Here is a 13,395-nt window from a genome sequence, read left to right as displayed (position 1 = left end):
AGGCACATTAACTATTAAAGATCTCCTCTTGTTTGGCAAAATGAAAGTTGCTATTATATAAAATAATGCAACCTTGAGCTTGACTCGTAGCAATATCTCGCTTGCTCTCTCTATCTTTAACGATGCCATATCTTTAAATTCCCTTTCTGCATTGTCTCAAATGTAGCAAACATCTGTTGTGAAAATGGAAATGAATCCATTTCATTAATTCAAATCTCTTCAAAAGCAAAATAAAGATTGTCGATAACATACATTGTAGCTATATTTGTCTTCCAAGACAAGATGCAAAAATATAAAACTTCCTTTATTGCATTGTTCTGAGTTGGTGAAAATGAAGTCCCTTGGGTATATAACATGCATATTAGTGTTCCAAGACAAGATACAAAGACGACCATGGACGCGACCGAGACTACCACCACTGGAACGCAGATGAGTAACAGGCTTCCACCAAGCTGCTTCCGCTCGCCATTTCTTCCTTTCTTCTCGTGGAGAGGCATGATGTTTAAGGAGATGACCAGTGAAAAAAGAAGAAGATAGATGCTGATGTTACGGCGATGTTTACGACGATCGTCTGTGGAAGAAGAAGGAATGGCTGTTGAAACAAGAGGGATGCGGAGCTAGTAACTAACTGGCCGGCACAGTGATGAGATACAGCTACCATCTGCTGGGAAGCTTCAGTTTCCCTTGCTTATCACTGTGCCGATGAGTGAGTTGCGAGCTCCGCATCCCTCTTGTTTCAGGAGTCATTCCTCCCTCTTCCTCAGACGATCGTCGTGGCTACCGCCGTAACATCAGCATCTATCTTCTTCTTTCCTTCACTGGTCGCCACCTTAAACGTCATGCTTTTACACAGCAAGAAACGGAAGAAATGGCGAAGTTGCTCGGAAACAGTTTGGGTGGAGTTGTTATGTTTCTAGTGGCCGGTGGAGGCCTGTTACTGATCTGCGTTCCAGTGAGTTGAACTAGGGATTAGGGACAAACAAAATAAGAAGAAATATATTATTTTGTTACAATATATTTGGTAAATACTCTTAGTCGATTCCACAACCGGTTGGTGAATGAATCCACTCGAATCGGCAGCTCCCTCAGTTGTTTGTTCACCAATAGAACCTTACAAATTACACGCTTGCAAGAATTGAGGGCCTGCAACTTGGCGAGCATCTCTTTCTCTTTCTTTCGCTTGCCGAAGCAATCTGTTGCATACTAACATGTTGGTGCATGAAAGTTGATCCATACTGGACTGTCATTTTGTACAAATGCGGGTTTGCCCTAATCCTTATGTTTTGAGGATGACCGCCGTTTGTGAGTGTCTGTTTTGTATGTTTATAGAAAAGAGAGAATACAAGAGATCTGTGCGACCGTGAACGTAGGAGGTTATTGCTCTGAACCACGTTCTTCCTTGTTGCTTCTAACCCCCTCTTGAGAGTGAGAGAGGAGAGTTTATTGTGTGTTGTTCCTAACATAACCTTCCATTGACTACGGAAGAAATATCACACATTCAAACGCCCCTGTTCCTACCATTATATAAATCTTTTTCTTTTCCGGTTGGGCGGTGGTGTTGGGCTCCAGAAAGCTTGTTGGAGAAGCGTTTCCTTTTTCATTGCAGTGGTCGATGATTATATGTAGTATATAGTATATGCGAGTTAACCTTAATATATAGGGCTAGCAAATGTTTGATGGTTGAAATTAACACAATGCAAGAAGGCATCAGAGTTATCGTATGAAGGCTTGTATAAGGCAAACAGTGTCTATAAAAAGAAAAAATGATACCTCATGGTGTACATGTAAATAATAATGTTTACTATTACATTATTCTTTTTTACAAAAGATGCATATTAAACATCATGGAACCCCTAGTAAAAACACATCTAACTCTGTTTCTTAAACTTCATTGGACAATGTAAGCAGTATACCAATTGGCAACAAATTTAACTTCCCTACCTTCTGGTTAAACATTATAGAAGGTAGCTTGGTTTCTCTAACTGATGTGTGGCCGCCTTAATTTCTATTGGTGTGGCTGTGTTCGATTTGCCTATTTGCTCACAAATTGTGCTTTGTGAAGTCGTCTCACAAATACGTCGTCGTTAGGTTTCTTTGATCTTTATCTTGTGAAGAAATTTTTTTGTTTTCGATTAGGAGCAAAATGGCCACCTTTAAATGCACTAACTATCATTTTTCATTCATGAGGCCTGTGTTTGTTAATTATTTGTCAAACTTGGGAAATTATTTGCAATTTCTCAAAAGTTAGACATGTTCTTTAATTAAGTCAAAATTTGGTTAGATGTGAATCTTTCCTCAACATTGTTACATTCAATATAAGACACATTTTGGAGAAAATGAAAAAAAAAAACATGATTTCAAGTCCGGCTGCCATGCTAGAGTCCACTAAAAGTTTAACTGTAGATGTCCATTTAGTAGCTTTTATGTAGCTTAAAACGTAACTTGAATGAGACCAATGACCATTTTGAATACCACAACCAAGCAAAAGAACTTGTCTCTAGCTACCGACAAAGTCACAATGTAAGTAGATGAACTTTTTTGTTGCAAAGTATGTCAATTTGTTAATGCAAACACACATGTTTGATCCTACGGAGCGGCATGGTGAGCACAGATCGAGCTGTTCTTTCGCCTTTGATATGGCTTAGTGCTTGCCATATCTTTTGTAAGAAATTAAGTGTAATAGTCAACATTATTATTTACTTGTGCTGTTGTGCACTATTAGGTATCCTTGTTTCTTTTTAAAGACATTGTTTACCTTAAATGTCATTGTTGAGATTTCTTTTGAAATTTCTCATAAACATAAGCCGGCCCACCAAATGATCTTACAGTCATAAGATGAATGATTCATTTCTCAGTTATGTGTTAATTTCAACCATCGATCATTTGCTAGCGTGTAAATTAAGGTCATCTCCCATATTCTACAGATCATTATCGACAACTTGGATGTAAAAGGAAACACTTCAACGAGCTTTCTATACCCCAACCAGAAAGGAAAAATGAAGATTTATATATATGGTAGGAACAGGGGCGTTTTAATGTATGATCTCTGTCTCCATGTTGCTTCCTTGAGGGACCTCACACTTAAGTCTTGCAGAAACACAGCATGGACTTTTTTGGTTTCTCTCTCAAACATTGGCTTTATCTCTCTCTCCCTTTCTCTCTGGATCGCCCTCTTCATGGTTTTAAGTCTGGCGAAAGAATTGTTGGGCTGGCAGGCTGTATTCTTCTTTTCTTGTCTCTGGGACTTCAGGCACGGATTTTGGATGTTGGGGAATTTTCTAGTTCCCTCCTCGTGAACGATCGATTCCTTTTTCATACAAAGCGCTTGGACCAATCTTTTAGACAAGAAAATATGAAGGGCTTTGAAGCCTTCTTTTTCTACCAGCCAGTAGCGAGTGTGTGAGAAAGAAATCAGCCTAGGATCTTGGATAAGATAGAGCTGGAAAAAAGGAGATGAAATCACCAGAAACAATGAAGATGGTTAGTGCTTGCTGAAGATCTGAAGTAGATGAAGGAGTTAGAATATTATTTAATTTTGTGGCTATTTTCTACTGTCTCCTGACCTCTCAATTGAAGGAAACACCAGCGGTGGAGAAGGTCTGCCTTCCTTTTTATTGCCAAAACAAATATATGTACACGCACAAAAACGGAGGCCGAAGACCTTAAATCCGGAGAAAAGCTACAAAAAACAGGGACCCGCCCCCACAGAAGCCTCACCACTCCTTAGCCTTACATTGAACCCTAAAATTCATCAATCCAAAAATTTCAAGCACTTCAACTCCTACCCCAGTCGATGGAGCTCTTACACTTGGCGGCCTTCTTCTATTTCTTTTGTATTCAAAAATTTGAGTAATTAGATTGAAGCTGAACAAATCTAGAAAAGGTTTGCAGATTGCCACACATCATACTTCTAATAGACAATGAATGAAGCAGATTAAGCACTAAAACAGGACAGTACTCATGTTTAAAACTTGGAAAACAAGAACATCACATAATTTATGACATACTCCAAGCAGGTCCGAAATACAAAGCAGCAAATTCATTGAAATCACAGATGTCCGTAATTGATTAAAATCCTGAACAGAGTCCAAGAAACACCTTCGAAAGGCGGTCACTGGCATCTAATAATGACCGCCCCCATGGTGACCTCCGCCACCATGGTGGCCTCCACCTCCATGGCCGCCGCCACCATGGTGGCCTCCACCTCCATGGCCGCCGCCACCATCGTGGTGGTGGCCGCCGCCACCTCCATGGAAGCCGCCACCTCCGTGGTGAGGACCACCATCATGGTGGTGGCCGCCTCCATCTCCATGGTAGCCACCACCACCAGGGAAATGACCCGGTTTCCTTCGATACCAGCCGTCGGCACAAGCAAAGACGACCATGGACACGACCGAGAGTACCACCACTGCGACGCAGATTAGTAACAGGCCGCCGCCGGACGCCTGAAACATAACAGCTCCACCTAAACAGCTTGCAAGCAACCTCGCCATTTCTTCCCTGTTCTCCTGAATTTCTTCCCCCGCAGGATGAACAGGGTCTTCGTCTAATCAGACGCCTTATTTAGCGACCCGCTAGACAAATCTTTTTGGGCAAGTTTCGATTTAGCTCCACATTTTACCCGTATTCTAGAAATAGAGCCTCATGTGATCATGTCTTTGAATTGCACGTACACGAACTTCCTACATTTCTAATACAATGTATAGAAGTAAAATGCCAGTTTTGTCAAGAGGAACAATTATAGATGTTGGTTTTATTTAGAATGTGTCCCGGCAAGTGTTTGCAAATTCAAAAGTATTGAGTCCTGTTTTTGGAACAATTGGCCAAAACCTTGGCCACAAACAGAGATTTCTCAAGATTTTTTCAGCTTCCGAATATTCTTGATGTTAATAATGCAACAAAAAAATCGATTGTTCCATCACAAAAAACAAAAACAAAGAAAACATGCGTCGTTTAATATATAGAAGCATTCGCTATTTCAATTTCCTAACAACTAGCAAGGGAGCAGGTGGTATGTCGTAATTAAAACACATTACATCCTGAGCGTCCGTTTTGGAGATCAACCGCTCAAAACTAATGATGATGTGGCAACGCGAGCTCGACTTGTTAAAGCTTAGCTTATGAATAAGTTTGAACTGAATCATTTGCTTAACGAGTCGATCTCGAGTCAAATAATCAAGTTGAGTTTGAGCTCAACATATAACTGTCGAGTTGACCTCAAGCCCTAATCCAATCAATATACTTTACGCGATTTGAAAGCATTTCAGCAACCTGATTTGGCTGATCACAGCAGTCATATGTCTTTCCTAGACAGGAACCGGACGCCGCAGTCCAACACTGCGGACGGGTAATGGGTCAAATAACACGACAAGAAATCGTAACGTCATTTTTTTATCTTTTCCATATAACTCCCGATCAACTAGCTACTAATATTTTTTCATAAAACAATAGAAAGTAAATCCCCTGTAAATTTCTTTTCTACAAAATACAAATTTCTTTTCTAAGTTTCATGAAATTGTTAGTTTCTTTCATATGAATAAGATGATTTTAAGGGGTCATTTGGCGGTGTCTGAACTAAAAGCTTGCTTCAGCCAAGATTGGTGCGAGGTCAGGGAAAGGCTTCCAGGCTCCCGACCAATTTGCGGCTCTCTTGGAGATAAGCAAACACCAGACTTCTAATTCCAGGGTCCACATTGTCCAGTGTGTGGCGGGAAGTGGAGCCGCCATTCTGTGCCCCATCTTTATCAAATCTGTGCGTAACAAGTGCACCGCTCGTTTGCCTAAGAAAGGGATTGGGGGGCTCAGAGACATCCATCACGCGCACACGTGACAACATTTTCCTTACACTCTTTCCATCTCGGAACGGAAATGGCGACGGCGACGGCGACGGTCGGGATTCTTGGGGCTTCTTCGCAAATGCCGTCTTCGGACGGCCCTGCGAATCTTGGCCGTCCATCGCTCTTCGTTCCCTCCATCCGCGTCATCCCGCCCTCGAGCTCCCTCATCTGCGGGCGAAAGCTGAACTCCTGCCACCTCCGCCACCGGAAATCGGGTTGCGGTGACCGAAACGCGAGGGCTCCTGTCACCGTCTCGCCGAAGGCCGTTTCCGACTCTCGGAATTCGCAGACGTGCCTTGATCCGGATACAAGCACGGTATGCGCTCCCTCCCGGTCTTCATTCTGTCGTTCCTCTGAATTCGTTTTGAATTTGGTTCTCTGGCCTTTTACCTGTTTCTGAATACCTCTGGATCTTGCATTTTTCTCTTTGGATCGCCATTTGCCATTCTCGGGGTTTTTTAGCGCGGCTACTTCGATTTCTACTCTTCTTTGTGGGGTCTTTCTTTTATATTCTGTTTAAGGCAAACAAATGTTACCTCTAGTTCGCTTATGGGGAGCTTTCTGTGCAATGTTGCAGAATTTGAAATCTGAGGGATTTTGAAAATGGCCGCAAGTTGGAACGCAACTGTCAAAAGACTATGCGAAAAGTATATTCCTCGCTTGGATGGAGGATTTTATGTTCGAACTGAATACTGGCGAGAAAATTTGATTTGACGTATCTAGAATTGATTTGACTTATCCAGGATTAAACCCAAATCTGGTTCGCAAGTGTTCATGTATGTACTTGCATGTAAGCCCCCGTTCATTTTTTTCGTAAAGAAGCTGACGATATATTTACGTCCATTTGCCTGAAGAAATGTTGATTCAGCAGGGAACTTCTTGCTCTCTAGTTGTTCTTACGAGGAGGAACGAGAAAAAAGGCTAAAAGTCTATTTGGTGCTGGAAGTTTCTGCTGATTTTGATTTCCGCATGCTTCTTCTGTAGTATGATCATGTTTTCCCTTATTTCTCTCAGCTAACGTGCTCGTAGTTGGTCGTGCGAGTTGTTTGCAGAGCGTACTTGGAATTATATTGGGGGGAGGAGCTGGGACTCGTCTTTACCCACTCACTAAGAAGAGAGCAAAGCCTGCCGTTCCACTCGGAGCCAACTATAGGCTGATTGATATTCCAGTTAGTAACTGCCTGAATAGTAACATATCAAAGATCTATGTTCTAACACAATTCAATTCGGCATCCTTAAACCGGCATCTCTCCAGGGCATACGGTAGCAACATCGGTGGCTACAAGAGAGAAGGATTTGTTGAAGTGCTCGCTGCCCAACAAAGCCCTGAGAATCCTAATTGGTTCCAGGTAACATATGTTTCTCATTTTGTGAATGCTTCATTGCCTTCATTATGTGTTTTCTTTGGAAATATGGAACAATTTTGTTCTTGGTTTGGAGTTGATTTTTGAAGGATATGGTCGACTGTACTTGATTTCTCACTGGTGCTGTGAGTTGTTTTGTTAGCATCTAAGGGGAACATGAAGGATTTTTCTTCTTGTTCTGTTCTAGGCCTGGAAGCTAATAACCTGTAGAGTTCATCTCTTAGCCTTCATTTTTAAAAGGAAACTGACCTGGTCTTTTCCTCATGGATGTAATATCGCAAGTGATCTACTTACATCCTTAGCGGCGCTCTAAGCAACATTTGCTTTTGACCTTTATTTTCTGTGTTGGAGAGGCGCATTACACTCCTCAATGATGGATATCTGTACTATCCCGATGCCAGCAAATCCTTCCTCATGCTTCTTCCTCCATTTTCATTGTGTAACGTAAACCGTTTAGTGAATGTTGAGATCAAGATCGAAATTTAAGCATGTAGGCTCACTTGCTGAAGGAACCCAATATGAAGTTTCCTAAGGACAATAATTCTGCATATGATTTCTAAATTTTCTGAGCAACTTTGGCGCTAAACGGAAAGTGATGGTTTTCGGCTGGTTTTCTTTTGCTTGGTGAAACACACATTTAGCATGATATTAGAGAAGATGGAGATATATCGTCTTCAAAATCCTGTTCACAGTGAATAATGTCAATTCCATGCCCTTTCTATGACAATGTCATCTTGATTTTCAGTAGAAGCTTCTGAAAATTTAGTTGACACTTACATTGTTCACAGGGAACAGCTGATGCTGTCAGGCAATATTTGTGGCTCTTTGAGGAGAACGATGTCATGGAGTTTTTGGTCCTTGCTGGGGATCATCTGTATCGAATGGACTATGAAAGGTTCATTCAGGCCCACAGAGAAACTGACGCAGATATTACCGTTGCTGCACTACCTATGGATGAGGAGCGTGCTACTGCATTTGGCCTAATGAAGATTAATGAAGAAGGTCGAATTATTGAATTTGCTGAGAAGCCAAAAGGAGAACAATTGAAGGCCATGAAGGTGACCTTATTTAAAGACATTTACGGATTCAGGCCTAGTTGATTGACATTTTAAACGACCTACATTGTCTTTCTTGCAAAAAAGGAGGGATTTTTCCTTCTCATGCATGCTGTTAAAACTTTTTTTCTTTTAACTGTACAAAATTTCAGGTTGACACCACCATCTTAGGGCTTGATGATGAAAGAGCAAAGGAGCTACCTTATATTGCAAGCATGGGCATTTATGTTGTGAGCAAAAATGTCATGTTACATCTATTGCGTGACAAGTTCCCAGCTGCAAATGACTTTGGAAGTGAAGTCATTCCTGGTGCTACTTCTATTGGAATGAGGGTATGTGATGCATCCTGCTTAAATAAAGAAAGATTAGCTGTCCATAGGCCTAAAGGTCACATGTGGACATTCAAAAGTTGGTCATTAGGTGTAATACCCCAAAAATTTAGTCTCGTATTAAAGATTGTGTGAGATCTTTAAGGGCTTATATAGGGGTTGTTAAATAGTTGGATGTCCTAGTTCCTACCCTTTTTTTGGTTAGAGATGAAACTGCTAGGTTGTGGATTGGGATCCGTCGGATCAGGGGTCCAAGCCTAAGAGTGGGTCGAGTCATTATAGTGGTATCAAAGCACTCTTCAGCACTCAGACATGGGGTCATACACACATGGAAGCGTGTGCTTTAAGGTGGATTATAACATCCTAAAAATTTAGTTTCGTATTGAAAATTGTGAGAGGTTTTCAAGAGCTTATAAAGGGAGTTGTTAAATAGTCGGTTGTCCTGGTTTCTAACTTTTTTAAGATTGGAGCTAAAACTACTAAATGGCGGGTTGGGATCCGCTGGATCAAGGGTCCAAGCCAAGAACTCGGTCGGGTCATTACACTAGGTCGTTCAAGTCAACCTCATACCTACTTGAGGTACTGGAATCCAAAAGTGCGATTATTTTCCTTTTCTTTTCTTTTTTCCCTTCAGGTGCAAGCTTATTTATATGATGGATACTGGGAAGACATTGGCACGATTGAAGCTTTCTATAATGCAAATTTGGGCATCACAAAAAAACCTGTACCTGACTTCAGGTGGAGTTTTGCACCAGCCGCCAATGTTTTATTCCATTTTTTGTCTCTAAATTCATGGGCGAGTTAACATTGACTTCTAATTTTCCGTAGATTTTCCTTCTACAACATCTACTAACTGCCCTTCTATTTTCCATCTGGAATCATAATGCAGCTTTTATGATCGTTCTTCTCCCATCTATACCCAACCTCGATATTTACCTCCTTCAAAGATGTTGGATGCTGATGTCACTGATAGTGTTATTGGTGAAGGCTGTGTGATTAAAGTAAGATATTGTTAGCAATGTTCATCCTTTACTTGAATAGTATTATGGCATGTCTCAGACTCTCAGGTTAACTTGCTCTTGCTATTCCTTTCATTAACTATGTGGCATATGTTACCTTTTTATGACATACATGCAGTATTATGAGGTGTCATTAGGTGTTATTCTTGTCATGCTGATGGCATATGAATTTTTCGTTTCAAATTAATTATTGACCTTAGTAAGTAACACAACAGCCTTTTGATGTTGAATATTTCCTTCAAGGCTCCGCATGTGAAAGGTGGGTTTCATCTATGAAGCAAACACATAGATTGTATCGCATTTTTTTCCTTTTCTTTTTTGGTTCTGTCTAACATAAAAGGATGCCATGATTCACGCTTGGAGCAAATCTTTTGTAGGGTGTTCCTCAATGTTTTTCATCGCATGGTCTATGTTATCATCCTGCCCGAGATGGTATAGCCTTAAGGAGGCTTTTTTAGGTCAAACGACCTTGCATTTGGATAACAGCCTACTGTTACGCTACTTCACGATGCTTTAAATTCTTTTTCGGTTTTTTTAGCTTTTCCTTCCATGGTTAACATTATTGTGAAACATCTAATGAGACATCTAACAAACGACTGTTGTCAAATCTACTTTTGTGCAGAACTGTAAAATCCATCACTCTGTTATCGGGCTCCGCTCTTGTATCTCAGAAGGTGCAATCTTGGAAGATACACTTCTTATGGGAGCAGACTACTATGAGGTTACCAGGACATGAATTGCATATACTTTTATTTAATTTGTGTCCTGCTTGTGCGCCCTAGAGAATATTAAGAGTCTAGTTCGTTGAATATTAAATGTTCCATGGTTTGTCATTTCAGACCGATGCTGACAAGGGGGCTCTGACTGCAAAAGGAAGTATCCCAATTGGAATTGGCAAAAACACTCATATTAGAAGAGCAATCATTGACAAGAATGCTCGTATCGGGGACAATGTGAAGGTTACGTGATTTCTTTACTGCACCGGCCTAGAATTTTCCATTCTATGGATCCTACATTTCCCTAATGCGCCTAAATTTTTAACTGTACACGGTGTACTAAGTGTAGTTCCGTATTCTTTTCCGTATTCCAGCATGGATGTGGTCAGTCTTGTTTCATTTTATTTTTTGTCAACATTCTGTATTAACATTTGGAAAACCTTGCAATTCAGATCATCAACCAAGACAATGTGCAAGAAGCAGCAAGGGAGACAGATGGTTACTTCATCAAGAGTGGCATCGTCACAGTGATCAAAGATGCTCTTATCCCCAGTGGCACTGTCATCTAAATCCTTCTATCAGTGTGTCTATTCGCCTGTGGCTCTGGCATCCTGCCCCTTGTTATATGTCTGTATATTTTCTTGTGATAAGTTGCTGCAGGTGAAAAGATCATAGCTGTCAAGGCAGCTAGCATTTCTGTTCCGTTCATGCACACAATGCACACTTGGTTCGGGAATGACCAACATCTCTTATGTCTGTGCCTCATAGTTGCGATGGGTGGTTCAAATATGATGTTCAGGATCAAGTTCTCTCATACACACGCATGTGTGCGAATGCGAGTGCATTTTATGTCCAAACAGAAGCACCACCAAAATCTTTAGACATGTACAAATTGCCAACCAGAGAAGCCTATGTTTACTGAGCTCTGTTCTGGTTGTCCTAACTCCCTTACCTACCACTGGTACGTTCTCGGGCCCTTGGCATCCCAGCAAAGGGGCACACCCATGACATCAAATGTTAAGCTTGTAAACTTTTCAACGGCTTTACCCATCAGAAAAGCTGAGCAGTGTCTTTGTAGGCAGGAAATGCCTATTATCATCCTTCATCTTCTATACAGCCAACACTTTCTTGACAAGAGACATGAAACTTGTCGACCCAGATAAGTTGACTATCCCAAGGCAGTTTGTTGGCTCAATTTAGCCGTTTTTCTTTTGTTTGGGATAGCTAAACCTTAACATTTCATGACAAGAGATTAGACATGGAGTCCTCTAAGTTTTTATAATCAAAATACATTCACAACTGTATTTGGGGGATTTCTGAACTAACGGAACCAATAGGCATAGTCATATAATGGCAAGCCCAAACACGATCCTTCTTCGGGGACACTAAGAGAGGCATCTCAGGCATTAAGCCCTGACGTATCTCCTGTTTTGCAGTTAAATTACTCTTGCTCTCGGTTTCAAGATTTTCACGGGGAAAGATGGTGTTGAAATATTTTAGAGGATTATGATGGGATATCTAATGTCATAAACATGTCAAATTAAAAGATGCATACAGAACTAACTAATACATAAAAAGATATCCATGGACCAATGCTTTTTTTGTTTGTGTGTGTGTGTGTGTGTGAGTGAGAGAGAGAGAGAGATAGATCTCAGGGATGGTCTGAAGAAACTCTGCGGACAGTCGGATGCGATCTGGTTCGGGGGCCAAATCCCTTTCGGGTTTCCTGCTGATTCTATGTAGTGCTTGTTTCATGTGCATGCATCAAATGGTGCAAAATTATCTCGTCCCAGGTTGAAAATTTCAAGTGGAAGGATAAACCGCTAAATGAGAAGAGACGATGGCTTTCAAGCTGAACATGCAAGGTACAAGGCTAAATTAAGAAAAACTTTGCTAACATGAGAATATACCTAGTCCTCTTATATATTCAGCACGATAGTCAATCTTGACATAGATTTTTTACGTTTGAAAGAGGTGGTGGCCAGCGTTGAGCACGAGAGGGATAGAGCTAATCAGAGGCCAAAGTCATTATGCAGCCAATATGCAAAGGGAGAGGTGCACATCTACCTTCATGATGTATCTACTGAGACAACACTCGTTGTTGTGTCCTTGAACATTTGATTGTTGTGTTTTTCTCAAACTCGCCACCAACAACAAATGAGTCAAGACTGCTAGGTAAATTGTCAGCCACTTAGGGGCGAAGGGAGGGAGAGGGCCACCTGGTCCAAGGCCCCACCTCAGCCAATTGAAAAAAAAAATTACATTGAAAAACTTAAAAATTTTTAGTTGTGCATGTATTGTTTAGATTCAAATTCAGTTTGGCCCTACCCGAATTCAGAGGTTGAACTGTTCGGTCTGCCCCTAAAAAGTCCTTGGTCCCGCCCCTGCAGCCATTGTTAAGTAAAGGTAAAAGAGAAAAGAAAAGAAGCTGCCTTAAGAAGAGGGGAGAGGGGAGGATTTGAGAGAGGGAAGGCTGGGCAGAGTGGCAAGTGACAAAAGAAAGGGAAGTTGATAAAAATGTGGTGTCAGACTCCGTAACAAAGAGCAAAGAAGACGCTAGTTAGGTGGATCTTATGGCCATAGAGATGGTCTAAAATATTGATGTGGTCAGCAAGAAGGAGCCAAACGAAAACCATGACATGAGATAAAGAGCCAGAGAACCAAAAAGCACGACAGGGGAGCCATGGGTTGAGTGGTGGAGCAATGGCATATAGGCTCAAAAGCTTCTTGTATCCTTTGCTGATAAGCTCTACCATCCTATGGCGGCCCTAGTTGGCACAAGGGGAACGTGGTGCATAACGATTATCTCTCAACTCTTTCTTCTTGCCTACACAAAATGTTGCCATTTATTAATTGAAACTAAATATCTAATTTCATAAAATTATATATATAATCATGATTACAAACACATACATAGGTTGGCTTTTTTACTGAAATTATTGGATTTGTCTTTTCTCACAATCAATTTTAAGAAAAAACACATAGAGCATTATCAAATTAAATATTTCTCATCAACGACCGATTATAACTTATTATCATGCTTATGTTACTACCGATCAACGAGATCAGCATTGC

At 41.0% G+C, this 13,395-nt stretch overlaps 2 protein-coding genes across 4 annotated transcripts; one reads left to right on the top strand and one right to left on the bottom strand.

The window, feature by feature from the left end:
* Positions 1–4,121: 4,121 nt before the first annotated feature.
* Positions 4,122–4,493, bottom strand: LOC116259562 (cold and drought-regulated protein CORA-like). Its single transcript, XM_031637417.1, has one exon. The coding sequence runs from the start codon at positions 4,491–4,493 to the stop codon at positions 4,122–4,124; it is 372 nt and encodes a 123-aa protein (XP_031493277.1).
* A 1,272-nt stretch (positions 4,494–5,765) lies between these two features.
* Positions 5,766–11,076, top strand: LOC116259223 (glucose-1-phosphate adenylyltransferase small subunit, chloroplastic). 3 transcript variants are annotated; one of them, XM_031636930.2, is made up of 10 exons: positions 6,014–6,153; positions 6,415–6,627; positions 6,867–7,186; positions 7,990–8,259; positions 8,409–8,588; positions 9,220–9,323; positions 9,475–9,586; positions 10,227–10,325; positions 10,444–10,563; positions 10,773–11,076. In XM_031636930.2, exons 2-10 carry the CDS (start codon positions 6,612–6,614, stop codon positions 10,887–10,889), a joined length of 1,338 nt encoding a protein of 445 aa, XP_031492790.1. In that variant the 5' UTR covers positions 6,014–6,153; positions 6,415–6,611; the 3' UTR covers positions 10,890–11,076. The 3 variants fall into 3 exon arrangements, with proteins under 3 accessions (XP_031492788.1, XP_031492790.1, XP_031492789.1); XM_031636929.2 differs by having other exon boundaries at positions 6,852–7,186; XM_031636928.2 differs by lacking the exon at positions 6,415–6,627 and having other exon boundaries at positions 5,766–6,153; positions 6,890–7,186.
* The last annotated feature ends 2,319 nt before the right edge of the window (positions 11,077–13,395 follow it).

Source organism: Nymphaea colorata, chromosome 8 (assembly GCF_008831285.2).
Source record: "Nymphaea colorata isolate Beijing-Zhang1983 chromosome 8, ASM883128v2, whole genome shotgun sequence".
Lineage (NCBI taxonomy): Eukaryota > Viridiplantae > Streptophyta > Magnoliopsida > Nymphaeales > Nymphaeaceae > Nymphaea > Nymphaea colorata.
The sequence above is the reverse complement of the archived record's forward strand: the minus strand, read 5'-3'. Positions and strand labels throughout refer to the sequence as shown.